The sequence below is a fragment of the Melospiza melodia genome, chromosome 1 (assembly GCF_035770615.1).
Source record: "Melospiza melodia melodia isolate bMelMel2 chromosome 1, bMelMel2.pri, whole genome shotgun sequence".
Lineage (NCBI taxonomy): Eukaryota > Metazoa > Chordata > Aves > Passeriformes > Passerellidae > Melospiza > Melospiza melodia.
This window is the reverse complement of record NC_086194.1, coordinates 10,417,893-10,444,675: the sequence shown is the minus strand read 5'-3', so window position 1 is coordinate 10,444,675 and position 26,783 is coordinate 10,417,893. Positions and strand designations below refer to the sequence as shown.

General features: G+C 35.1%; 1 protein-coding gene across 1 annotated transcript; it reads right to left on the bottom strand.

The window, feature by feature from the left end:
* Positions 1-624: 624 nt before the first annotated feature.
* DYNC2I1 (dynein 2 intermediate chain 1) lies at positions 625-26,635 on the bottom strand. The gene is made up of 24 exons (XM_063147702.1): positions 26,563-26,635; positions 23,981-24,034; positions 22,937-23,351; positions 22,390-22,442; positions 21,466-21,792; positions 20,046-20,104; positions 18,087-18,144; positions 16,488-16,565; positions 15,062-15,257; positions 13,391-13,493; positions 11,094-11,223; positions 10,443-10,554; positions 9,967-10,061; positions 9,515-9,641; positions 8,474-8,646; positions 7,739-7,901; positions 6,430-6,543; positions 5,284-5,345; positions 4,239-4,290; positions 2,959-3,019; positions 2,614-2,710; positions 2,239-2,370; positions 1,696-1,919; positions 625-1,102 (listed from the first exon to the last, which is right to left on the bottom strand). Exons 1-24 carry the CDS (start codon positions 26,575-26,577, stop codon positions 931-933), a joined length of 3,072 nt encoding a protein of 1,023 aa, XP_063003772.1. The 5' UTR covers positions 26,578-26,635; the 3' UTR covers positions 625-930.
* Positions 26,636-26,783: the final 148 nt, after the last annotated feature.

The following is a 26,783-nucleotide window of genomic DNA, read 5'->3' as shown; positions in this document are numbered from 1 at the left end:
AAACTTAGAAATATTTCAATCTATTTCAGAAGGAGAAGGTACATACCTGAAATATATCTGTTTACTGAATACTGAATGCATTGTTTGTGAATTCTGCTTTTTTCACTAAATCTGAGCTTGTTTAATCAAGGTTTAACTCATGTTCTCTAAGCTGGCTTTTCTTAAGTTACAAAAGACATTTTCAGTCCTTCATCTTGGTCCAATCCTTACCAATAGCATACAAAAATTAGCATATTATAGACAGCTGTCCTCGTCCTCACTACAAGAGCTGTGGAAATTATGTGCAGAATTAAACAGGTAAGTACTTTCTGTTTTATGTCAGAAATCCCAACAGATTTAGAAGTTCAGTAAATCTCCCAGGCATATTTTTCACATAGCTTGATCCAAACAGGGAGTGTACATCTCAGAACCTGAGTTAGTCAGGTATTCCTTTTGCACAGTTTCAGGGTGAAAATCAGAAGATAGATATGTGTGATGTAATTTGTGTTTTGACATGTTTGCATTTGGTCTTTAGGTAGACACAAGGAAGTTTTACCAAGCATTAATGTTGAGGCCCAGAGGTGGAAATCTCCTCACATTCAGGTTGTACAGAAACACAACTTTATGTTGGCCAAAGAATTGCTGTGATTTATTTCACAGTGAAATAAAGAGAAACAACAGTGCAATTTATAGGAATGTATTTTTGCTATTTTTAAAAATATATATACATCTAGAGTACCTTCAATAATGAAACACAGCCATCACATTTTTAGTGCAATAATGGTAAATTTGATTCTGTCATTTTTATGATAAAATATATTGTTTCACTTGAAATATTGTATTGATAGTCTTTAAAATATACACAAATAGTTATATACAAATTACATTAAAATTTTTAATTGAAGTAAAAAATAAACTACACATTTTGCAATAAATTGTACAACCCTGTTTCTAAAAAGACTGCAATAAAATAGAATACAGTTTTTCAGATTCCTCAGGCCGAGGTAATGCCCATTTCTTCTTTACATACTGAATGTCTATGTGTCCAGATTCCTTGGCCAGCACAATGCCTAACAATCCATTTGCTTTTTCTGGCTCTCCCAGAAGAGTCATAGTTACAACCCTGAAATCAAAAGAACAAAGGAATGTTTTTTAAATGAGGCAAAATAAATAGAAATTGGTGATTTCAAACATGTTTGTATCAGGTTACTTACAGTCAACTAAATGATTCTTATTTTCTTCTCAAACACCATCATGTTCTTTAGCTTTTCACCAGTTGCAACCATTTAATGTAAATATAACATTCAATTCTTCCCCCATGCAATTCATCATCAATTTCTAATCATGGTTGTAAATTATTTCAAGCTTGTAGAAATGATCAATGTTTGACTGCATTTTACAGTACAGTGTAATAACTTAAAAAGTTAAATAATTTAAAATTTAAAAAAATTTAAAATTGTAGTAATTTCTCCAAAAACTAGCAATGTGTTGCTACAGTTAACAAGGATACAAGGAAAACTTTTAGTTAGAGGGATATTCAGTAAGACTAATTTCAGCCTAGGGAAGACAGTCAAAATTTAGCTCACTGTAGTTTGTTTCCACACCTTCAGCAGTTCACAGAATAAGAGTTAGAAAAGCAAATTCTAATGATAATTTAAAATCAAGCAAAAAACCCATGCAGCAATATTAATATTTTGTTAAAAAAAGAGCACACACCTCTCTGATGGCATAGTCTGCTTGGCCACAGGCAACAAATCATTTTCCAGAAGATCCCAAATGTAAATATTGGATGATGCATCCAGGGCAAAGAACACAGCAGGTCTTGTCAAAGCCCACTGCAGGGCAATAATTGGCTGGCCCTTTGTGCTGCCATTCCACTGCATGAGGGGATGCTCTGATGTCATCTGGTGTAGTCTAATGCTTCCATCTGAACAGCCAACCTACAACACAGAGAAAAAGAAAATGCCTTTTGGAACAAATGAACAAACAAACCAAACTAAACAAGATATAAAAAGTGGTGTTTAGGTACATGGCTTACTGGTGGACTTGGCAGTGATAGGTTAAAGGTGGATTTGATGATCTTGGGGGTCTTTTCCAACCTAAATTATCCTATTATTCTATGATTTTTTTTGTCACCCTTCATGGCAGATTTGAATTAGTGAAGTAAATCTACTAACACATGTAGTTAAATATATCAAATTAGAAATACTCCCTCAGCCAGTAATTAAAAAATGAAACTTCTATAAAATGTTTTCATACCAAAAACAGTGGCTTTCCAAAAGGGAAGAAATCAATTGCAGTGATGCTTATTGATCTCAGTCTGCTCTCCTGGGGCCTGAATAGCTTTGGAACAACTTTTAAATCATGTCTTGTACCATGGCCTACCAGACCCTGTGAACAATATAAAGAAAATTAATTAAACAAAACAACAAAAAAAGTTGCATTATTGGTATTACAGAAAAGAGTTAAATAATTCATGAGCTGATACTTAAAAGATCCTTAATAGCTAACAAAATTTAATAATATAGGCTCAAATTATAAATTTCATACAGTCTACTGGTAAAATTCCAACTAAATAAGGCAGCTTCCAAACCAAAAAACTAACAATGAGATGAATCCCAGGATGGTACTCACAATGTTGGTTCCAACAATGAAGTGATTGGGATTAGAAGACAGAAATTTAATAGTCAGTGTCTGTGGCATTCTCTGGCTAATATCCTTTGGGAAAAGGCTGAGGAAAATGGCAAAGGCAAAAGATGCATTAACACAGAGAATTCACTCCTAAAGCTGTGCAAGTACATAGAGAAACTCTTCATCTAAAATGTCTATGATTAGATCTAGGAAGCAATTTGTATTAAAAAAAAAACACAAACAGAAAATAATGTTAAATATATCTTATGCAACAGCAAATTAGTAAAGTATAGGAAAAATTAGCTTTGTGAAATAACATGTAAAATTGTAATGCCCCAGTTCTCCTACCTGTTACTCAATTCCATAGTTGAGCTATGTACTAACTTCACTTTCCCTCCAGGAACTAAACCTAAAATTATAAAAAATTATTATTTGAACTGATTTAAGCACTTTGCATTAAAAAAGTGCAAGCAATAAATTAAATTGTAAGGTAATAAATAAAAGGATGTTTCATAATTAGGTTACTGCAAATACAACCTTTGACATGTAAGAATCTCACATCATTTACAACTGTTTGCTTCAGAATTGAAATCTGAATAGTTACAGTCTTTGACAGAAATAGAAACATAGTTATACTTTTCTTTTTCTGCACTCTCTAAGACTCAATTGTAGAAATGGTTAAGATGCACATTTATGTTACTTGGATCTTTGACAATGAATTATAGGTATGAGATAGTGCAATAATGCATCCACAAAGTTGGTCTATGTTACTTGTTAGCAGAGAACAACATAAATAATGCAAATCCTTTAAAGACAAAACTTTTTTGCAGAGGAAAAGGTTTTACTGCTGGTTGCAGTAAAAATGTATCAACACATGACCACAGCTTTAAAATGCACCTCTCCACAGACATAATACCCAGCTTTAGCAGCTTAATATAGCCTGACATTGCACATGGGCTTGTAGAAACTAATCAAAAATTCTAGTTTGCTGCCATTACTTCATTGTTTATTTATGTATTTTCAAATGTAAAAGGATTTTAGTCACAGCCTTTTCCAGTTAGGTAAGCATGTAAGTGTAAATTTGTTTAAAGAACAAAGAATGTAATTTTCTTCATTTACATAACTCAAAAAGGGCTGAATGGACTTGGTTTTTCAGTGTTTCCACAGAAAACTCCTCATGCTAAATTAAGTATCTTACCTAAAAAAAAGCTTTCAGGACAATTCTCAAAATGGAGACACAGGCAACAGCAAAAGCACTTTAACGGGTTTGGTTAAAACTAAAGTACAAAGAGGAGGACCAAAGCCATAGAATTGCACATTCTTGGGAAAAAAACCCTACTGCTGACAACTCAAAAAACTACTCTGACATTGCAAAAATGTGTCTGTCTAGTGCCAATTACCAATACAGAATTAGCAGATGAGATTTCGATAGCAGTGAAAATTATTCTCCTACCTAACCAATAACCCCAAACATCAGCTATGAATTATTCAGAGTAAATCTTTTCCTCAGTAATTTTGCCTTCTTCTAAACTACTTCTTGGCATCACTGACTGTTCCTCTCTCTTTTAACTTCATAGTCTCAAAACTGGAGCATTTTATTCTACCTCTAACAGTAGTACAGTACTCACCTAAGTCAGTTTGTGAACCAGCTAGATCTGCTTTCTGCAATTCAACAACCACCTGAAAAATCAATATTTAACATTAATAAACAATCAATATTTACCAGAATTCAAAGTTATAATAGTAAGTAAAACTCTAAAGGGGTATTTGGAGAGGCAGGTCTAACATTACAATGACCACAGGTCGATTCTCTACTCCTTGTCAATGTCTGCAATTCTAAAAATATCTTCACATGCCTGCTTGATGCTCCTGATGGAAAGCACAATATGGAAAGCTACATTCTACACTTAATTGCTAGTTAGCATCTTGTTGGCTTGGTCAGTCACCAAAAAACCCACTTTAAACAACATTTCCTGTGCTTTCCTATACATGAATAAAATGAACTGTACATTAAATAAAAAGGGTAGATCATTTGGCCTGAATCTGTTGCTACTTAAGTTACTAAAGTAAGTTAAGGAACTTGATTACTGACACAGAGGTGAAATACTTTTATCCCTTTTTATTCACAGGTTCAGCAGCTGAACCAAAGCTGCACCAGGTAAAAAAAATGTGTAAAACATATGATAGAAGAGTTATCAGGACAACAATTAAGAGCAATAGACCTAGTACTTTCCTAACCATTATATTTTAGGCAAGGAAATCTTATCCTCTGATTTTCACTTTTTATCTCTTTAACATTTGTTTTATAGAAATTAGGAATTTAATTTCTCCCCTATATTCAGTATCATCTCTGACACCACAGTGATTTTAAAATTAAAGTAAGTGGGTGAAAGATAACTGAGGACTATTAATGGAGTACTGGAAATATTTTACCATATTTTTATTAAGTAATGCAATTTATTGCCTTTTTTCATGAATTCATGTACCTGTTAATACTTTTGCCAAAAGATAACATTAGGGGTCAGATCAAAACTTTTAAGGAGAATTCCAACAGAATGGTTAGTGTTGCTGTACTTTTCAGGGAGGCAATTCTCCTAAGAAATTCTGAATTTGGGTTATTGTATTTGAAGTATTTTATTATACATTATACTCTCTCCTTTCATGCATACTCACCCACATATTGAGGATTCCATTTTCATCCATTGAAGCTATCTGGAATGGAGGGCTTGACATTTCTATGGATGGAATAGCAACAATTTTTTATTCATACACTGACCTCCCTCCTGAACAATAGCAAAGGATTTGAAACATTTCCTACATTAAAACATCCTCTGAAACTTCTACAATCCTCTCATTTGCATAAAAAGGGAAAGTGCTCTAATTCTACCAAAGGAAAAAAAAGGCATGAAACTTTCTTTACTGACAGGGTGGTCAAATATTGGAGCAGGTTTCCTAGAGAGGTGATCAATGCCCCAGGCCTGTCAGTGTTGAGGAGGCATTTGCACAATGCCCTTAACACATTTTAACTTGGTCAGCCCCAAACTGATCAGGCAGTTGGACTGGGTGATCCTTGTAGGTCCCTTCCAACTCAAACAGTCTGTTCTATACCTCTGTCTATTCCAGTATGTGCAGCTTGTCCTACCAGAAAGGCAAATGATCTCAGTCTGCATCTTTTTTAAAATGTCTGGATTCTGTGTGGACTTTGGAAGGGAACATAAAGTGAAACAGATGGAATCTTGTAAAACCTGCAATAGGCAGCACATTTCTTCAAACCACTATGGATTTCAAAGTACAAATCTGCAATGGAAGTGATAATGTCTTCCCTAGCACACTGTCTGAGCATTTGAGGATCTGAGGATTAGAGTTTCTTTGCAAAGGTTGGTCATAAAAAGAACAGGCAAAAGGCACAGGAAAAGCCACCAATTACAGCCACATATTTTAAGTGCTTTCAGCTATAAGCAAGTTGCTCCACTGACTCAGACAGGGATTTTTTTTGGACATTAGAAAAGCACTAAGACTCTTCCAAACACAGTTTTTGAGTGATAACTTGTTTTATCATGGAAATTCTGCTTTCTTCTCTCTAGAAATCAGAATTTATAACAAGCACACAGCCACATCTGATGTGAAGCTGCACTGAATGAACACTACATAAAAATGAGAGCAGAAAACAAACTGCAATTGATACTACAGACAACTTAAGAAGCAGACTGGATTATAAACTGGATTTTGGCTATGCTAAATTTGTTTCACTAGATACATAAAGAAAGGCTCAGATGCTTAGAAGAGCAGTTTTGATGCTTAGAAGAGCAGTTTACATACCCTCCTGATAAGAGAGGCTTGAGAGCCCATAACTGTGGTCACTGCTGAGACAAGTTGAGACAGGTTCCACTGCCAGTATGGGAGAGGTGTGGTTTACTGAGTTTAGAATGCCATCTGGAAATGAGGATAATGACAGTTAAACATAGTACTTTCCACAAAAAAAACACAAACAAACAACAACAACAACAAAATCAGAAAAAATGGTAAATAATGAACTTTGCACAAGTCTCAAACACAATATGCAAACTGCTAAATTACCAAAATACTACTAGATAAATCAGTGTTCCAATATTTCTATTCACTTCTCATTTTCCAAATGACTGATGCACCATTTATGCCACTGTACCAGATATTTCATTAAAATCTGCCATTTCAGGGTTGGCATGGAAAGAATTATTTCAAGCTCCATAAACAATAGGGGTAGAAATAAATCACTGTTTACTATAAAAGAAGACAAAATTGAATAAAAATTACTCTTAGTAGAAAGTATCCTGAAAAATCCTGAAACAGTATTCACCACAAGAGAATATGTATTTGCCCTTTAATAACATTTTAAGGCTAATGTGTGTTTAGAGTAATTTCAATGTGTGTTCTTTGTCAGATACCCATGATTTCTGGACTTGCCCTTTGCAATGAACTTAATCTCATTTAAGACTGAAGGCATTAAAGCTTCCTAAGTACCCAGCATTAAACCTGCCTGCTTACATAAGCAACTACATGAAACTGTACACATCCATTTGACCACCAGCTTGCAACAGAAGACCAAGCATCTTTGACCTACTAAAAAAAAATTAAAAGTCTATCTATAACCAACTACTGTTTACTTTTACATGGCTGCTGCAATTAGAAACACTTGTGAAGAAAAGAGGATTTTGTAAATGTGTGTAGTGGGGTGTTTTAGAAAACTGGTAGTACTACAGCCAAAGTTAAATCAGAAAATCACAGCATGGTTTGGACTGGAAGGGATATTAAAGATCATCTCATTCCAGCCACCAGCCATGGGCAGGGACACCTTGTTCTAGACCAGGTTGCTCAGAGACCCATCCAGCCTGGCCTAGAACACTTCCAGGGATGGGGCATCCACAGCTTCTGTGGGCAACCTGTGCCAGGGCCACACCAATCCCACAGGAAAAAATGTCTTCCTAATAGCTAACCTAAACCTACACTCCCAATAAAACTATTTACAAAACTATTGCTGTATGCTATTCCTCACTCTAGGATATCTTGCATGAACATTACAGAAACATCAAGACTTAGGTGACAATTTCACTGTGCACAAAGTGCCTGACCAGCATGCACAGATGCTCACCTGTGGAAAATGTGGGAACTCTAAATGTCCACTCAGTTTCTGAGATCATCATACAAGGGTGCATTCTTGAGTCTTCGCGAAGATCCCACACCAACAATGAACCATCTGCTGTTCCAGCAAAAACTAATGTTGCTTTACTGGGACTAAAGCAGCAACACATCACCTGTAAAACAGTAAAAGCATGCAGGGTTGATATTATGATAAAGATCAATGGTTTGATGAGCCTGAAATAGGTTTATGAACATGGAAACCCAGGAAATACAGATCACACATGTTTATGGCACAAAGGAAATCTATTTTAAAAGGGAAGTAGGATATAAAACCTTCAGCAGGCCTCCCCTTTTCAAAACAATCACTGTGTAAGCTGAAAGCTGAAAGAAGTGACTCAACTGTATGGAGATGATGAGTAGAGAGAAGTCCTAACAATATCTGAACCAGATGTTTTACTTCTATTCATTCTTCAGCCATGAAATAGAGTCAAAATTAAACAATCCAAACAACCAACAAAACACCATGACCATCACTACAATCTGGTTCTGAAGCACAGAATAGAACAAGAACAGTCTTTGTTCACTAGGCTCAAATGTGCTTCTCAGAAGATAGAAGATGGCATATTTTGAAGCAACACAAAAAAAGTCCTCATGTAAAAATAAAATCTTTAAATAAAGTCTTGTATATTGATGGACAATATACATTGTATATTGATGGACAATATACAACGTTATTAAAACATACCTCTGAATCACATATTAAAACTTTCTGAGGACTGGAGGGCTGCCAGATGTTCCAAACACATATAAGGCTCTTTCTGCTCAGCAAACCCACACCTGCCTTTTCAGGTAATCCATGAGCAGAGAGCATTGTCTGCCTCTGAACTTGGGAGACATACAAGCAGGAGATTTTTCGGCCTAAAGCATTAAAGAAAAAAGCCAAGAAAGAAAAGCAATAAATGAAAAAGCATATTCACTGCAGATGAAAAAGCATATTCAGCTACTATAGCAACAAACAAACTAAGATGCAATTATGAAGAATATTTCTAATAACATTGTGTTGCTTTTGAAACTATACAATAAAAAAGTAGGGACTAGAGAAGGAATTCAAAATACTACAAGTAGGAAGCAAAAAGGAAGAGTCAAGAAATTAATAGAATAATTATTCTGGGCATAAGCAAGCCAATCTGATCTGATGCCAGTATTTATACTGAAAATTAATCTGAGTCTCAAACAGGAAACAGCACAGGCCAGGCTTTTCTAGTTTTATCTCCATCTAACATGTTCCTGTTAGATGATGTAGGGTTCTGTGTTATAATAGGCTTTCCTACCATAATTACAGATGCTCTATTTTTCACTTTTCATCTCAACAGCTATCGTTTATATGGATAAGATATAATTGCTTTACAAATATATCAGGCCACAGTATCCCTGTTGAATAATCTGCCTTTATTTGTAACTGTCAGCATAAAGAGCCCAAACAAAATTACATCCCTTGGGATGGTCCTTCAACAACAGGAATAAGAAATTACAAAATTACACCCATCATGTTAATTGCTGGCTTTATTTCTGGTAGGAAGAGATGAAATATATTTCTTGTAAGATGCTCTGATGTTCCCTATGTGAAACCAATCTGATTAGTGCAATGAAAAAGAAAGTGGGGTTTACATCATCTGTATATCCTGATATGTGCTGTTTGCACAGTAATGACAAAGAACATGGCACTTTGCATAAGAAAGAAGAGATCACTCTGTACACTAAAAGGTGTAGAATAAAGTTCCCTTACCATGGAGGAATGGCTGGTTAGTATTTAACTGGAAACAGCTATCACTAATAGACAGACTGGTTTGTCGAGATCTTAGTTTCCTGGGTTGTGTTGCAACTTGATCTTCCTCTAGCAAAACAGCAATCACCTTTCAAACATAATTACATTTATAGAAATAAAAGGGTCATCTTATCTTCCAGCTTTGCTATTTGTAGCTTTCTAAAGTTACATGGAATAATTTCATAAAACTTTTATCAACTGTCTTGTTAATTTTGTAACTTTGCAAATACAGCTTTACAGACATAAAAGTTGCACAGCCCTGATTCCATTCCTTTGCAGAGAGATTTTTCTCTTTGATAACAACTATTATTTAAGTAATTCATTTAAATTAGTCAGAACAAGAACTGTAAGTGATTTATCACACTGTATATTTATGCAACCAGCTGAAAGGGATATTAAGGATGTAAGTGTACCTGGCATGCAGACCGGAGAAAATTTGCTAATCTTTGTGAATCAATTTTAGGTGTTGGAGCTCCATTCACTGATGTATTCTGGTTGTTTATGGGACCTATGAAAAACAGAAAACAAAAAACCAAACCTGAGGCTTCAAAAGAGAATCAGTTAGGAAAAGTGTAAGGAGAATTTTTTTTTTGAGCAAGAGGAGAGTGGCAGGAATCCACTTATCTTCAGAAAGAATATAGAAAGAATAGCGTTTAAGGACAAGATCTGTTGAAGACTCATTTCTGCTGCCAATAAAAACATCAAGCCAGAAGGAAAAATTATTTGTGCCACTTATTTTTCATACTTTCCACATGAGGATTCAGAGTGCCTATGTCAGCTTGCTACCATTGCAGCCTGCCACTGTACAGATTCTCACAAGTAATGGATAGCAAAGAGAAAGTTTATATAACATGCACTCCTCTGTTAGTAAGGTTAAAATGTTCTTCACCTCCAGATACAAGAGCACTTTCTCCTGGATGCTGTGTCCATTTCTCCAGTGTCTCAACTTCCTCAGTCTGAATGTCTCTGTCAAGGTTGTCCTCATTACACTGAACATATGCCTAAAGTAGAAAGATTAAATTATCAATATATGGGGTGATACAGCTAAGACTGACAGCACATAACTGAATAGAACTTAGTAATTTTAAAACTGAAATTTAAAGCTTAGCCTCTTCTGTTTGTGAATTCAGATCTGAGCATACTAACACACTGTCACTATTTCATGCATGCACATTTTACCACATTTCACACCAGAGTGCTAAATAAATAATATTACAAAAATACAGAATGTCTTCCTAGGCATGTAAACACCAAACCCAGCATATCTGGGGACAGTGAGCCACAGACAGGTGAAAAGCTCTTCAGGAAATGGGGAAGGAAAATGAGAGAATTGTCTTCTAATACAGAAAGGAAATTGCCTGTCAGGCCAAAAGTTTTGAGATCATTGCTTTATAGTAATTAAAGCTGAGAGATCAATATGATTAATTTATTACCTTATGTGCTGGTAGCTTTAGAAACTTTATTTTTTAAGGGAAATTCTTTTCCAGAAGGAAAATCAGCCCTTTGAGAATTGAAACATTACTAGGTATTTGTTACACACCTGCTTAGTGTTCATTTTGCCAAAATTCCTGATATACATGTCGTACTCATTGACAGGGGGCAAATCCAGTAGTGAAAAACTAACTGAGAAATCCAGGTCAATTAGCGGGAGAAGTTCTGAAGTCCGTTTTCTTCAGGATAAATTACAAGAGAGAAACATAAAAATGGTTAAGAACAAATATTTGGTAATCCTAAAGAATGACAACCTGATTTTATATCTAACAATGCTTTAATCTATGGGAATTGAAGTTGTACCAAAATTAATTAGCAGATAAAAATGTAACTATAGAAATACATAGACTATTGTTTAGAGTTTTCATTTAATGGTACATTGAGATAATGATCATATTTGAAAATGCAGTACTAATTGCAAATGGCAAATGTCAAATGGTTTATTACTAAAGACAAACTATCAAAAGCTCAGCAGACCATCTTGCCTAAGTATTCCAAAGCTCTTCTGTGAGGTAACAGATGAATGTCTCTTTCTTCTATAGTTAGGACAGTGGCTAATTCTCCTAAACTCATTTCATTAACTCACATCACTCATATGTGCACATGCTTTATAAAGATCTTGTATGACATCCTAGCTTTGTTACATATTTGTAGTAAAAGACTGACAGTCCTTGTCACAATTCACACAACTATCTATCTACTTTAATGCCATAAAGCTGTTAAGATATTTCATTTCTAGAGTGAACTGCATGAATTACACAAAGATGTCTGCTTGCAAGTCAATTACAGGCTCTTGCTGTTATACAGTCTTTGATAATTAGACAATTTTTGCAGTCTCCCTTTCTCTCTCCTGCACTTGCAGGTTTTTAATGTACTTAAAAGTGATACATAAATACAAATCAGATAAAATTATGCATCTATAGCAATTCCATATCTAAACACTCTTGCAGATGCATTTTCTAGTTACAGCTTCTTGCTGAGGCAAGATGTCATTTGAAAAGAGACAAGACTAGAGGAACAAGAGCTAGAATTTCATCAGTATTTTAAAGTGAATTTTTCTTTATGCATAAGGACAATTTTCACATCTCCTTTTTGCTACTTGATGACATCTATTGCATATTCTTAGCCACATTTTACTTTAACTTGTGCTTCATAATGTATGAAGCTCTCTTCACAAACATGGGCATAGATTGCTGAGATATAACTCAAACATATAAAATTTTCTTACTAGTTTCAAAACTTAATGATACATGCAGATAAATCCTAAAAATAAACTAATGAGTTTGTATTTATAATTTACAACTCCCAAGTTCCAAAAATTATTTATGGGATGCTTTCAATCTATTTACTGGTAGTAATGTATTATCACAACATTGAATTCCACAACCCCTTCCTCTTCCCATGAAAATGCTCATTATCTTCAGGCTGTGTCTGCTGTCAGCATGCACAAAGAGTTATAAACATAGTCATAATCAGTCATGGAACCTAATCAGCAGAGGCTGACAAACATTCCAGAAGGCAATTCTCCAGAGATGCCTTTGTGAGTTTCTTAATCTGTCTCTACAGTCCAGAGAGGAAGCCTAGACAATGAACTTGTGTAAAATTTGAGCCTATAATTTTAGGCAATGTGAATTAAATAACTTAGACAATAAAATCTCCCTTATGTGAAAATTAGCCACTGATGTGAAGCCATGAAACAGTGGAGTCTGGCATTAACAATAACATTTAATAATGTTGCTTTATCATCCAAACATTGTAACAGAAAACTGGAGATATACAGAGTGCTTCTGACAAATCTGGAGCTCCTGTCAAGTTCCACAAAAAGCAGGCATCAATTTGTTTCTTTAAAATAAAGATATGCCTTAAGGTATCTCAAATCTAGATCAATTTTAGACCAGCAATAACATGTATTTACAGCAATTGATGTTATTCCTGAAAGGGAATGTGCTATTTAAGCAACTATATGCACCATATATTCTTGATTATTTCAATAAGTTACAGTTCTGCAGAGATCTGATGGTAGATAAAAGGATTGCTTTTTAGTACTTTAAGTCAGTATCTAATTAAATGACTGAAGCACTAAACAAAGAAATTACAATCCTGGCAACACGTTCTGTAATAAAATGATGCACATAAACTGATATATAGATACATTTCTCTTACAAAATGACATGTAGCAATATCTGCAAATTATATATGCTTAAAAACTAATTACTGCTAGTTAATAAAGTATTTGATTCAATAAGACTCAAGTTTATAAAAGTCACATACTTTAAACATAATGAAAACAACTGCATCTTACATAGTGAGCTGCCATTTTTTGTGGATTATTTAAAATACACTTACTTCTGCTTACTGGCCAAACTTCGGCTGCTTTGTCTTTGGTTTGCCATTTGGAAATCCATGAATATTCCACAAAAAGAGCTTCTGACAGAAGAATCTTGCCTTTCTGTGATATTGTAAAACAAAGTGTTACAGTTCACACTTAAAAGTGTATGAAAATGTTAAGCAGTAAGTCTAAAAAGCAGCAGATTTGTTACAACACAGCTACTGAAAGTCCCTGGTTCACATGTTACACAAAGGGCTCTGCCACCATTTTCAGTTTAACATCAGTAATGGGCCAGCATATACAATGGTTCTTTAGCAATCAATTCAAAATGACTGACCATTGTAACTTTTACTTTAGAAGACTTATGCAGAAAGTGTCTCTCTCTTTCTCTTGCCATCAGCAGGTGCTTTGTTCCCCAGTGTACAGCAAAACCCTCTGTGATCAGTCCTAAAGATTGCATTCAAGTCACACAGACTTCACCATGTGCATACTACACCTCTGAGTAACAGCTCAGGTAGAGGAGAACCTCACCAACACAGGCTTAACTAATATCCTGAAATGAATAAGGAAAACATTGGAAACTTCCTTGAAAAGCCACAGTTAACAGACCAACTACAACAACTGATGTCACATCTCTCTTACTCCCTTTCCTGGCTAGGTTGCAGCTAATTGACCTAAAGAGCCAACTTCCAGTCAGGACTAGTGGTGCTTCTCTTCCTCAAAGAATGTAGGCAATACTTGTAAAATGCTTTTTAACTTATAAAAATAATTGCCAGACTGATCAACCACCATTTTAGGCAAATGAGATCAAAAGTTCATCAAAAAAAGAATGTGTTGTGCAATTAAGAATAAACCACCAAGTGTTACAATTTTGAAATTTAAAAATCTCTATTGATTCTGTATTGTTGACTAGATAAATAATAATTGCCTAAATCTTCTGCAAGAAGAAATTCACATTACAGTATGCTGGTTCCTGCTGCAATGACCATTAACTGAAATCTATTGACAGAGACTCTTCTAGGCTGGAAAAGACCTTTAAGGTTTACTGTAAAGACTTACAGGAGCTTCATGTTATTCTTCCTTTCTGTAATAACTTTGTACCAGACTAAAAAGCTATTTAATATTCTTTTGCACAATGATTCTATGTGGTTGTTCACTTCAGTGCAGACTGCAAAGGAGAACAACAACTGTACTTAAATAAGCAGCTCTGGCACTCACAAGAGTGAGATCAACTGAATTCCAGACATTTCAGAAAGAGCTTGCATTTAAAAGTGATAAAGTGCTATATATTTGAGTAGTATTGATATTTTTCTAGCCTTCCCTCCAGAACAGTTGCTTCAACTTTGCTTAAAAGAAAAAGGTGAATTTAATGCCAGCGGAAGCCCCAAACTGTTCCAGCACTCCTCAAGTTTTCAAAATCCAGACTCTCATATGCTCCTCTTACCCAAAATAAGATGCATTAAATGTCACTCTGTACTTTTTATTTTTCACAATTTAAATGATTAGTAATGCCTGTGAATCGTTTAGTAATATGGACGTTACAGTGCTTACCACAAATGTACATGATTCATCCTGAGGACCAGATTTTGGTCGTTAGGCAGACTGTTAGAAAAAGTGGCCAGCTGACTTGTAAGTTGTATGTGTTACTCATACATTTAATATAAAAAGGCTGCTATCTAGTCACATACCCATGACTGGCTCCTTTTTTTCATTTTCCAGTTTCTTTGGCAATGGATTAAAAATTCTATCATTTTCTTCAGTAATTGCTCTTTGAATTTCTTCAATTTCTGATGTTCTGGAAAACTGAACCTCTCTTAGATTTTCTTCTGCATCTTCTACTTCACTACTTTTGTCTTCATCATCTTCAAAATCATCTTCATAGACCTTTGAAAGTAACAGAACTTCCAATACTTGGTAAACACAAACTATAGATACACTTTTCAAGATCTTTTACAGAAATTATAAAACGTCAAAATAAAAACCTCGTGCAGATATCTATAAATCCTCTGATTGAAAGGCATTCTAAAATAACTGATGGAAAGAAAATAGCATCTTTTCATTCTGCAGTACAGAACAATCTGATCAATTCTAAAGATTATCTTCTAATTATTCATAATTACCTTTAACTATTAAAATTACTGCAGTAATTTTAATCAAGAGAAGATAATCTCAGTGTTGTTCTACAGTGCCTAAAATAGTTTTTATTTAATATCCTAAAGCAGGCACTATAAGTTTAGGTGAATTATGTGTTCTTTAAAGAAATAATATAACAGTGTTCAGTGGCATAAATGTGTGGGCATGAATGAAGTTGTTGATTTGACAGTTTTACTTCAAGCTGTCCTTTAATGGCAGGCTCACATTTACTAAACTGCCATACTCCCTGTCTATGCCTAAGGGTCGTCCTTTAACAAATTCTCAAACTAAGACAATTCATGTCATGCTAAAATAACCATCTAACATGTATGAACAAGTCTTAAATGTGCTTATTTCTCTTCACTGAATGGTCAAGAGCTACTGCAGTGACCAGCTCAATAGTGGAAATCATCACTCCTGACATGAGTGGAGATGAATTCTACCCTCACTGAACAAAGATGATTTTAGTTCAGCTCACAATGAAAGCACATCCCACACACTCCTGTGTCTTAATAACTTTAAAGTAGACAAAATAGAGCTAAAAATAGGGAATTCAATGAAACAAATTAGTAAAGTGAATGCTGTGTGTCAATACCTTTTTCCTATGATAAATGAGCAGGCTTTTTTATATTTTTTATCTGAAATTATTAGCTTTGATTATTTAATTAATTCAGCATTCTTCACAGAAAGTCATTTAAATAATTGAAATCCACAAAGGCAGAGAAAACATTTTGTGAACACTTCAACTGAAAAAACAAAACTTGACTCCCAACCTCTGATGAAAACTAACTAAATATATAGCAGAGAGTCTCTACATAACATTTTAATTACTCACTATCTACTGTTAGCCACATTAAGGTCACTGTCACCAAAAAGTAACTAAAAGCCATGTAACATCCTGTTTATTTCTGTGAACAAAGTTACTCTCTTTTTTGATACTTAAGAATTACTTCAGACAGACAGCTGTATACTTTTACTTACTTCAAAGTCATCTTCATAATTGAGGGAAAAATCCTTAAATTCTGTGTCTGGATTAGAGATGTGTGTATCTTTCATTTCCTAAATCCAAAAAACAAATGAAACCATTAAATAATATTCCTCCTAAAAAATCTCTTATCTGACAAATCTTAGCATACAATAGATTAATAGTTGCTATTCTCAAATATTTTTACATTTTCAAGCAAATATATAGCATGAAGTTTATAGATAGTTTACAGATAATTATATTATCAAGCACTAATTGCTGAATTAAACTAATAGTACAGGAAGAAAAACAGAACTCAACTTTATCTTAGGAAGATCAAGTGTTTTTCTAACAGTATTTTTATTGGAAAAGATATAAAAACTGCTGTGCTGCCTACAACTTCTTTGATGGTGCTAACAACAATTAAGATTGCCCTACCCTTTTGAGGACTAGACAAAATTATCCCTACACCTAAGTTATACTGGAGGACTCACTCTTAATAAAATAGTGCAAATGTTGAAACCAGGAAAGCAGAGACATGGATGTAACAGGAGAACAAGATAATTTCTATATGTAAATAATTTTGCTAACCTTGAACCTTCTACTTTGTTTACATGGAATAAGATTTATGGTATCCCTGCAAGAACTTCCAATACATTTCCTTTCCCTAGATTATTAATTTGATTAAAATAATGCCATTTACTTATGGCAACTTTCCTGGTTTCAACATTTGTAGTGTTTAATTAACAGACTGAATCCCCCAGTATAACTTTAGTTGTGAGAAATTTCTCTGATTTCTTCTGCCTGCAAGATTGTAGCAACTAATTCATATAGTTTAATTTATACAATTTTTAAATAAATCCTTATTCCATTTAGTCAGACCCCTTTAGTAACACACTCAACAAAGGTAAGTGTTTATTAGCTTTTAGGCTACTTTGTATTTTTTATTACCTATGATCATCTCAGAAAATGTCTACAGAGCTGTCAGCTTTATTAATAACACAGAAGCATCTGGTACAAATGTGGTTTTTACACACTAAAAACCTCCAACTGTCAGTACTGTCTGGGTTCCTACTTTCAAGAATTTATAGAGAAAATCTATATATTGTCAATACAAAACAGGATTGGGAAATTATGCTGGAATATTTTGAAGGCTGTGGCATTTGGAGCAACAAATATACAAAAAAAACCCAACAACATAGAATGCAAATCCCTGGAATTTCAGTGTCCTTGTTGAGTCAGGTCTTGAGTAGGAATTTCTCCCTCCTGTGTTGCCTCCTATTGCCAATGAAGACAGAGAAGATAATGGAAAAGGAGACCAAAGATAAGAGGACTGAACTGCCTATTTCTCTCCACAAACTAGAAATGAAATTTAGGTCCTTACCACAGAAATTCAATTAAAGATGAGCTGAATCAATAAGTTGAAAACAACACAAAACTTTTTTAAATTGTTATGGTGGAGTTAGGCTGTATCTGCACAGACAGTCCCAAATAAGCCCAAGCTTATACAGCTTCAGACTTGCTGAAAATTTGGCTCTGTCTGCACATGTCCATTTAAAAATATTAAAATAAATAATTTCAAACTATAAAAATCATTTCCTCTTCTTTAGTTTTACCTCTTGTCTTGTGTCCATGTCCTCTGTTTCAATGAGTTTTCCTTTATCTTTTACAGTCCTGTTCATAGAGAGAACAACAATTTTATTGGTTAACTTATAAGAAAGCACTTCTGTTTCAGTTTTGGGTTTTGGGGATTTTTTTTGTTTTAGTTTAAAAAAAAAAAAAGGTTTTTTTTCCTGAACAGGAAAGAACAGTTGGAAATGTTCCACTTAACTGGAATATTTCTACAAGTATTTTTATAGATCTCTATGATACAAAAGGATAATGAAAGAACCAAGTGATTAACTGGCAAAGAATTGAGAAACTAATTTAACACCTATAATTGCATCAAAAGGCAAGAAAAAGTAGTGAGGAAAAAAAATTCATAACCCTACACATTTATCACTTGTATTAATATCTGCAGCAAAGCAGAGATGAAGATCAGGTTGGTGCAATATGTTCAAAATCCATAAATCAAAGACTGATTTCAAATCTGATTTTCATTCAGGGGTTTTATTTATGGGGACAATACAATCAGGGTCAGAGAGCAGGAGCAAGTCAACAACAAGCTTTGCTCCTCAATAATCTATTTGATTATTTTATACATAGAGAGTAAGTAGAGACTATCAAACTTCTAGAAGAAAATATTTTTACTTCTTATGCGGGTATTTGTATCTACTGCTGTTGGGATTGACAAACATAGGAAAAGGCAACAATAAAAATGAAAAATTGGCTGGATTGTGTCATAACATATTGGAGTGATTGAACATTAACAGTGCCTGAAGCTGAACCAGGGTTTCATGACTTCTCACCAAACCATACTGCCTTCCCTGCCACCCAGGAATGGCTAAACTCTCCTTCCCAGCAATGCACAAGCAATGACTCAGCCACAGCCCCAGCAGCAACAGCTCCAAAACATTGCCTGAATACTCAGCACTGCTGACACAGCTGAGTGCTGCTGCCAGGTAGCACCTCAAAGTGTGTATTCTGAAATATTTCATTTTTCAGTTTGGCATAGGATCACACTTCCACAAATTCACTTCAGCCAAAGTGGTTTGTCCCATGCTGAACATTAACAATACTCAGCCACTGGTGGTGACTTCACTGCCTGTGTCCCCAGAAGCAAACAACCCAGATTGTATTGAGCCAGCAAGATAAACTAGGGTTTAAAAGTGAGAATTGCAACCAACCATGGACCCAGAGAATTAGACTCCAGAAAGAATTTTGCAAGGCTCAAGAAATAAAGAATTCTAAGTACTAGAATATACAGGAAACTTGTCTGAGAGTTCTATTTGCTAGTACTAAAACTTAGAAATATAATCCTGAAATTAATTTAACTGATCCTACTGAGGGTATCTAGAATATTTCCTTTCATATTCAACTGCAAACTTGCTATATATATATATATATATATATATATATATATATATATATATATATATATATATATATATATGTATGTGTATATATATATATATATATATATATGTATACATATGTATATATATATATATATATATATATATATATGTATGTATGTATATATATATAAAATGTTTCAGATATCATCTAGGATAGGAGCTGAATATTGATACTCAAATTAAACTAAACAACAAAATAGAGTCCTGTGTAGTTAATCATGAACCTTACATGTGCCCACATGACTACATAGTGAATTTCCAAATGCTAAAATTCAGCATTTCTGTCTCTGAAACTAAGTGCCCAGATTAATATATACATGACTAAAAAAAATCTCTTGCTACCCTGATGAAGAAAAATAATCAAAGGAATACAAATACATCTTTTTTCTATCTGAATCATCTTAGAGGCAACACAGATTTTTTGCTGTACTATTGGGCCTATGAAAAAACATTATCCCCAGATATGTGAGATTAAGAATTTATGCTCATTGCTTTGGTGGTGACTGAATCTTAGTAGACACCATCTAGTATATAATTATTTTAAATCTCTGAATTTACCTTACAAGCTGATGGCTCATTTCTTCTTGAATCCTCTCCTCCTTTTTATATTCACTGCTCTGTGAAAGAAGTCACAATATTCATGAGTCAGAAAAGCTGGCAGGGAATATATATATGATCCTGTGTTAGTAGTACTTTCATCAAACAACAAAAAAGGTTGTTAATGAATTGTTTCAATTACAGATTATTTTTTATTTCAGTCATTGCTTGTAAGATGCTCTCAAAAACTGGTAGAGCCTAAGGGCTGACCTTGGAAGGCTGTGGCCAGCCTGTTCCAAAAAATTACAGTATGAGACTTTAACAGTATGTACTACAATTCACACAAACTGGACAGAGGGGACACAGAACAGTCTCAGACACTTGTAATCCCCAGTAGAGGGACTTGGATTTTAAATTCTGTATTATGCAGGTTTGCTTAAGTTTGGAAATGTATTCAATAGGTTGTTTAAGATAAAGGTCTTTGTCTCTATCCAGAAACACAAACCAAAATATAACTCTGGGACAGAGGCATCAGTGTGTGTGTTCTCTAACAGCAACCTGAGTACATTTCCAAGGAAGTCACACACTGAGCAAGCCCCTGATAGACTTTTGTTTTCTGCTGCAGTCAGTCAGTTACAGGAATCACTTATGGAGGGCCCCTGCACTGAAAATGACTCATTGTCACTAGAAAATATATTTCTGAATTTCTATTTCAGAAGATTGTACATCTTCACTCTTTAGGCAGCAGAAGAAACTACCTGAGACCATCTCAGCTGTTGTATGTCTATATGTCTATAGAAAATTCATTTGATTCTAAGAGCTACAAATTGCTAGAGATTCCTTCTCTCAGTTTTCTTGAATCAGTAATTATGAAACATCAGTTAAAAATTACAAATTAATGATTAAGTCTCTAGGATATAACATAATATTAAGTGTCTAGGATATAACATCATGCTCTGTATTAGAAACATAAAAGATATTCTATGGCTTCAGAAGTAGAGGCAAACCCCACAAATATAAAGGGTCTATATTCACCTGCATAGTTATGACTTGGATTGATGTGTTCCCTTCACATACAACATAAAAGTAGCATCTATTAAAATCTTTTTTGTTATAAAGGCAGCCAATAAATTTAATGGACCTAAAGCCTTATGACATCTTCACTTCAAAGTGTTTGCAAAAACTTCAAAAGTCATAAAAAGAAAGAATTTTGTGAATAAAAGATGTTTCTAACACATAGGCAATTTTTTTTGTTTAAATTTTAAGGAAGGAATCAATTCTGAATTAGCATATTTAAATGCAGATGTAGTGTTTTCATCTACCACTTTAGCCTCAAATTTTAGAAAATGTTGACTTAAAATCCTAGCATTTTTATCATTCCCCTATTGACAATATATTAATAATAAAGTAAGTGATAAGGTAATGTTTTAGCAAAACCTACCTTTAGATCATATTTCCTTCTTTCCTTTTCTCTACTTTTTACTCTCTCATCAGCTTCTGCCTCTGACCCTTCTCTGTCTCCATGGGAAGATTTTTCTTTAGATCTCTTTGTTTTATGTTTTTCCTCCTCTTCCTTTCCATAATGTTTATAACTTTTCTCTGTAGAAAGCCTCTCTTTTTCTGTCCCAGAAGAATGTTCTTTTTTTTCTCTGTATTTTCTTTCTCTCTCTTTATCCAACTCTTGATGTTTCTCTAACTTGCGCACACGTTCACCTTCTTCAATTTTGTAGGCCAAAAATTTTTCAATTTGCTTTCTTAAATCATTATCCTGCAAAGAGGAAAATAATATTAAATGTTTAAAAACTTCTCCAAGACAGTTCTATCTTCACAAATCTATCCAGATTTGACCATTAAAATGATTGAATTTTAAGTACCTAATCTTTGTGTCCCATGGATCTTCCAGCCACTTTTTTCATTTCCTATGATAACAAGTTTTAAATTATGAGATTCTGGTGTTTCTTCTAGGACACTGCACACTTTGCTACAGAAAATTCTTTGAATTATATGTTCTTCACACAAAAAATTAATTCTTGTCTACTAGGTGGTCTAAAGTAGGATGTACACTCATCAATTACCCTTGCAATAAGGGCATAAATAGTAGATGGAAACTTTTGATGTAGCTGTACCAAAACCAAGCATTTTTGCATGAAAATTTTATTTCATGTTTACTTAAAAAAAGAGAATAAAATATGTCCTTAAATTTGAGTAGCTGAGATATATTTTGGTTTTGTTTTGTACACTTGTCATCACCTTACTATCTATGCATCTCTTGGATTTCTTGGGAAACACAGTCTGATCCAGTTTCCTCATTATTCTAAAATTTTATCTTATTCTGGTAAGGAGACACTTCACTAACTTCCTTTACCTTCTGTACTTTATGTCTTCTTTCTCTCTCTTCAGCTCTTGTTTTCTCCTCCTCTAGAAAACAGATGTATAAATTAGAGAACAGATTTTATAATATTCAAACTCTGTACGTAATTAATTCTAGCAAGTAGAAAATTGTATTTTAGCAATGTGTTTTCTCTTACATAAGCTCTTTCTAAAAAGGAATTCTGTTGAAATTCTCTCTCCAAAGCTGGTTACTCCTTCTTCTCTCCTAATGAATCCCTCCAGTCTTGTGTCATGGTAAGAGTAATGACACGTGCTACTGATTTCAGCAACCACCCTGCAAGTGAAGGGATCACTCAGGACAGTGTCCAGGCACTGACCAACCAAACCAGTGACATCCATCCTCTCCTCAGAGGAAGTGAAACAAGCATCAGAATGTTTTTAAAAGCATCAAAATAGAACATGCCAGCAGGTACTCACACCTGCCTGTTTTATTCTCTCTGCACAGATGGGGTATGGTTTCAGAACATTCCTATATAAATATAAAATATTTCCAAGTTCAACAGCAACCCAAAGTTACTTACCCAAATGATGCCTGATTTCTCTTCTTCTGTGATGCTCTGTATCTCTTCCTTCAAATGATTTCAGATAATTTCGGGGATCTATTATCTCATATGTCCTGTGCTTTTTGTCTCGTTCTCTATCAGTGTCCCTGTCTCTGTATTTCAGTGCACTGTGTCTCTCCTCCAGCCATGACTCTGGCACCTTATCTTTGTGTCTCTCTCGGTCTTCTCTCTGCTGTTCTTTTTCCCTTTCTCTCCTTTTATCCCTGTCCCTTTCACTGGATTTAAACCTCTCTCTCTCTCTTGTTCTCTCCTTGCTCTTCTCTCTGCCTCTGTATTCATGTCTGTAAGGGTTTATGTCATGAACACTCCTCTCTCTTGGCAATTTCTTCTCTCTAGGTTTTTGGTCTTCATTTTGACTCTCTAGTAGTGCTGCCTGAAATAAAATTTAAAAAATTATCATTATAATTCAGCAATCTATTTTGATAGGAGTATATTCATGTGAAAAAAAAAGCTGGATTACTAAATATGTATTTAATTTCCCAAATAATTGTTAATTTCCCATTTAACAATTAAAATGCTGATATAGTTCTAGGCTTACTTTGTAAATACTAACATTATGCCTGTGCTTATTGAAAAAAACCTAGCAAACTGAATAATAATAACATATATTGGAAAACAGCTTTTAAAAAATACAACACAATTTCAATGTAAACATTAATGATGTAACTGACTGCAGCCTATTTGAATGCCTGTTTGACCAGGGGACAATGTAATTAACCAGTATAAAAACAAAAAACAAACATGATAGATGATGATAATAAATACAATACATAATATATATTTTAGGAAAGTGAATAATATATATAAAGCAGAGCTGTCACTTGGATTTGGGTGACCAGAAAATCAGATCCCACTGACTGCTGTGTGCTTACTGTAACAATGCATTATTTCCATTTATCTAATTTAGAACAAAGAGTTAACTCTTTACATTTAGACCACCAATAAAGTCTAGTGCTGTAAGGCATCTTAACATCAAGACTAGCAGAAATAAAATAAATCCACCTTTAGATGTTTCCTAAGTTCTTCTGCTTTCCAAGTGTCTTCTTTAGTTCTTTTCTAGAAGAGAAAATGCAGAAAAGACTGAGTAATCAATTTGCAGAGAGAAGTAAATCATTCAACAATGAATCATATTTCTAAGGAAAGGATCAAGGTACACATGGCAAGTCTCAGTGAAAGGATCATGCAAACAATAATTTGATTTAGCTATAATACCTATTTGCAGTTAATCTCACCTTCCTGGACCTGGAAGAAGCCTGAAGCTCAGACTGCATGTGTAAGTTGACTGCACATGAAATATTAGTATGTAACACTGAAGGTAAAAAGCAAAAAGATAATGAAACCAATCAAAGTACACATGGTTTCAGTAGAGTGCTCCCCAGTAAAATAAATTCTATTTCTTCTATCTGCATTTGCAGAGCTCCTTCACTTGGCTGCTTGACTGCTGTTACAAAAACTAAATAAAAATTCATATTCTTTGAGATCACTGAGGGAAAGGAGGAATTTTAATCTATTGAATATTTAATTAGTTCATTGCAGGATGATGACCATATCCAAAGTGACATGATCAGGCTATCCTTATTCTCAAATTTAGACTTGGCAAAAGCTACTGAAGATTAACAAAATAATCACTGATAAATATGGTAATGATAAGCTGCACTGGTGGAACAAAATAAATACATGGTGCCCATTTTTTTTCTTCTTTTTGGTAATTCATTGTATGGGAGCAGTATTTTAACAGTATATATATATTTTTAAATCATTCTACATGAAAAAAAATCATGGATGTTATAGAAGACTGTAATGGACTGTGACTTCTAAAGTTAATCAGAAGTCCCAAGAAGATAGAATTTGTTACAAACAGAAAGTGCCCTTTCAGTTTTATTTTCTTCTGATATTTAAAACAGGCAAAAAACCAAAGAATGCAAATATTTACTACTGCAGAAAGTCAGATGAGAAAGTAAAAACAAAGCTGATAATTTTCTTAAGTCAAGATTTAACAAAGCCTAAGAAACTCAACAGAACTTGTATGAATGTTAAGCTGAAAGGACGGATATTGATGGGAAGAGAGCAGAATAGTCCAAAAGTAACATATTTAAAATCATGTTTTGGATTTAGACAATATTTAGGCATGTATCAGCAAACAAAGAATGTTAATGATGTGATAGCATAAAATCAGCATGACCAACAGACAACATCAGATGAGGCTGCTTCAGTTTTATTTCAAAGCTGAGGCAAAAAGCACACAGCACACACAGGGGGTTCTCTGGCACCCAGTAATGTGCATCTGTCACTTTTCTGGGATCTGCAGTTTCCACCTCCCCACCACAACCAGAAGCTGTTGCTTTTGTGTATGATTTTCCACTTAAATCTCTGCTTTTGCAGAAGTATAATAAATAAACAGGGAAAATTAGATATTTTATAAAGGATTGAGTCCTTTGTCCCTCTGTAAGTAAATGTCCACACAATAATGTTTCAAACAAACTTTCAAAGGATTTATTGAATTGTCTCACCTGTCTGCTAACTTAGAAGTACTAATATACTCATTTAAATCCAGATTAAGATTTGTTACTTAAATGACACTGGGGTTAACTTAATTCATCCACCTAGAGCATTCAGCACACATGAAATGCCACACATTTACTGAACTCAAAAAGTTCTGCGAACATTTTTACCAGTTAAGAATCTGTCCTTTAATCTAAAGATAAAGCAGTCAGTGGAAAAAGAAACCTTGTTGCTTTAGATAAACTTTGAAAGAGATCGACAGGGGGTTGTTTCATCACTCATAACTAGAAAGATAAGAGGTTTTCAGAACATAATGTTTTTAACCAATTTAAGAACTCAGTTAAATGTGATTCTAAAGAAACAGAAGAGCAGTAAGACAAAATTCTGTCTTTAATTTTTAAGCCAGAGAAAAGTACTTTATTTTTTGCATGTAAACGTTTATCGTTCTTATTTCCAGTATGAGAAATAAGAAAGCTATGAGAGCTCTCAAATAGGCAAGAGCAGGATGACAGAAGCAGCCAAAAGAGGGTTCCTCACTCCGTGTGGCTGCTCCTGCCTCTGGCTCTCTGGCACTCCCACAGCGACACACCTGAGATATTTCGGATCAAAGTTGAACTTTTCCATCACAGCTCGCTGCCTTGGCACGCCTACTTCAGCCAGTGAAAACGTCGCCCAGTCATTGCTGCTAGCACGCCATGTGGTTTTGTTTCCTTTATTCCGCACTCGTACAAACCTTCAATAATTTAACACCTTAATGCAGAAGTTACGTGTGTTCCCGAAGAACTAAAGCTCGGCAATTAGCGGTTACAGGAGCATCAATTATTAAACACGCTTTTATCTAGAAGGTGAAACAAGGGGTATTTCCGTAACCAGCTGTCCCCTTCAGCAGGGGAACGAGGGGCGGTACAGCCTCCCCTCAGCCTCGGGATAAGGATTCCCTCTTGTGGGGGGATTCACCGCCGTGCCGACCAAACAAAGCGCCCCGGCCGGCCCCAGCAGAGCCGCGGGGGTTCTCGGGGGCAGCAGCCGAGGCTGCGGCGCTGTCCCCCGGCCCTGCCGCGCTCTCCGGCGCTGCCGCTCACCTTGTCCCCGTCCATGGGGCCGGGAGGCCGCGTCCGCCGCCGCGGGCCGGGATCGGCGCTGCGTGCGGGCCCGCCCGGCAACCAGGGCCGGCAGCCGCGCGCCGAGCGATGGATGCGCCAGCGCCGCCTGAGGGGCGGCATGGCCGCGGGAGGGGCGGCCCGCTCCGGCTGTCCCTGTGGCCGAGGACAGGGGAGTGCAGCAGGGAGGGTACTGCTAGCAA